The sequence below is a fragment of the Sinocyclocheilus grahami genome, unplaced genomic scaffold (genome assembly GCF_001515645.1).
Source record: "Sinocyclocheilus grahami isolate Dianchi unplaced genomic scaffold, SAMN03320097.WGS_v1.1 scaffold226.1, whole genome shotgun sequence".
NCBI classification, from domain to species: Eukaryota; Metazoa; Chordata; class Actinopteri; order Cypriniformes; family Cyprinidae; genus Sinocyclocheilus; species Sinocyclocheilus grahami.
The window spans coordinates 764,577-766,462 of NW_015505405.1; the positions used below are offsets into that span (position 1 = coordinate 764,577).

Below are 1,886 nucleotides of genomic sequence, written 5' to 3' on the forward strand. Positions count from 1 at the left end.
AATGCAGCGCTGAGCTGATGTAGAGGTGCTGCCACAGAAATGTTAAAGTCTTTTTCCATGCATCCTCTTGTGCGTATGCGTGCAGTTTGGTTTGTCCACCCCATAGCATGACAACTGCAGGAACAACAACAACATGCATTAACATGTAAAACACAATCACAAATAAAGTCTAAACTTAGAATTAGAACCATATAAAAAATGACATGAGATATCATGCATGCATACCTCTCTTTTTTTTCCATAATAAATAGTAGTTTGTTGAATGAATGGTAGGCAAGTATGGAGGTTCAATCAGATGACCCGCGCCATGATATGTCAGGACTTCCATCAAGTGTCGATTTCCTGCTTTCTCATCATCATTGCCATCTGGGTTTATAAAGTCAATATCAGGGATCTAAGTAATGTCACAGTTTTTTTAAAGCTGAATCCTAAAAGAAATGAGCATACTAAATATAACTTATTTAGCGTGTAAATTTATTGAACAAGCAAGATGATTACATGAGAGGTTAAAAAGTGACTTAACTGCCGTGGTTACTATAAACTGTTGTTGTAATAAAAATAACTGTACATTCTCCAAATATTGTGCTTGCATGTTCTATTGAAACAAAAAAATAATAGCAATATCCAAATATCAGTTCTCCTCCTTCCTCCCTTAGTTAACACCGTTTCAACCTACTTTTGTAAAAATTGCATTTTCTTAGTATTCTTATAGAATGGTTTGTTGCTGTTAATTAGTATTTTGCATTTTGACCCAATATTTTATATCTCACACAATTAAAAAAAAAACGAAAACATCTGACTACATTTGAAAATAGTATTTTGAAATAGTATTTTAGAGTCTAACTTAAGTGGCATTTGCATTATTGCAAAAACGACAACAAATTCTAACGTAAAAACCCAGTATCACATCACAAGGCATGCTGAGGAACCTCGAGGATCAAGATGCAAAAATATTAATTATTTCAACAAATTTACAAAGATACAATCAAAGCTATAGTAGCCTTGAAAGCTAGAGAAGACTTGTTGGTTCACATAAAACATCATGGTCACATGCCACCTTTGAATGTTGTTTGACTGATCACAATATGCTGCCATTTACACCTGTAATTAGAACCTGTGCATGTGTGATCGCATCACTCCTGTGAGACAGGTTAAAATGTAAATGCTGTTGTATACTTATTTCTCTTGATCAGATGCTGATGATGTACTGTGATCATGGTGTCTGATTAGAAACGTATGTATATAGCTATGATCTGTGCAAAGACCACAGCATTTAACATGGCAACCACAGTTAAAAGTTTTTTAAAAAATCATGCATTATGAATGGGTTTTACAAATATTTGATGTGTTTCATAGCAAATTATAAAAATCTAACGACTTACCTTAATGAAATCAAATTGTTCACACGGTTTATTTGGTTCGATATTGTAACATGTGCCATACACAGACATTTATAATTGAAAAATGCTGCAGTGAAACTCCTCATAATTGTATATTATTATTATAGTCATATGGCTTTCTCAACCACAGTTCTAAGGTGCAGCTAATTTATCTGCCTATATATATAGTTCAAGTAGCAGCACTGACGCAAGCAAATTTGAGCATCTCTTCTGCTTAAAATAACTTTCTGCTGTTAGCTCTCATTTAATTGGCCACTCTTCCCATCATTTAATGTCCATTATACAATAGCTTGTTAGCTAGAAAAAAGAACTATAGAGATAGTAGTTACTTACCCTGTAAATGATTTATGTATGTTTTTAAACATTTTTATTAATTGATTGCCCAGCACAAGAGTCTGATTAATTAAGGCTTTTATTAAGATACAAAGGCAAAAACCCCTCACATTCAGCTGAGAATATGTGAGCTTTGAGGCTTAATAAATCTTT

At 33.3% G+C, this 1,886-nt stretch overlaps 1 protein-coding gene across 1 annotated transcript in view; it reads right to left on the reverse strand.

The window, feature by feature from the left end:
* The window catches only part of acot18 (acyl-CoA thioesterase 18), a 446,653-nt gene extending 445,212 nt beyond the window's left edge, over nt 1–1,441 (reverse strand). Inside the window, 1 exon segment of the mRNA XM_071582417.1 lies at nt 1,383–1,441. Within this exon segment, the coding sequence (XP_071438518.1) occupies nt 1,383–1,441 (59 nt within the window).
* Between the last annotated feature and the right edge of the window lie 445 nt (nt 1,442–1,886).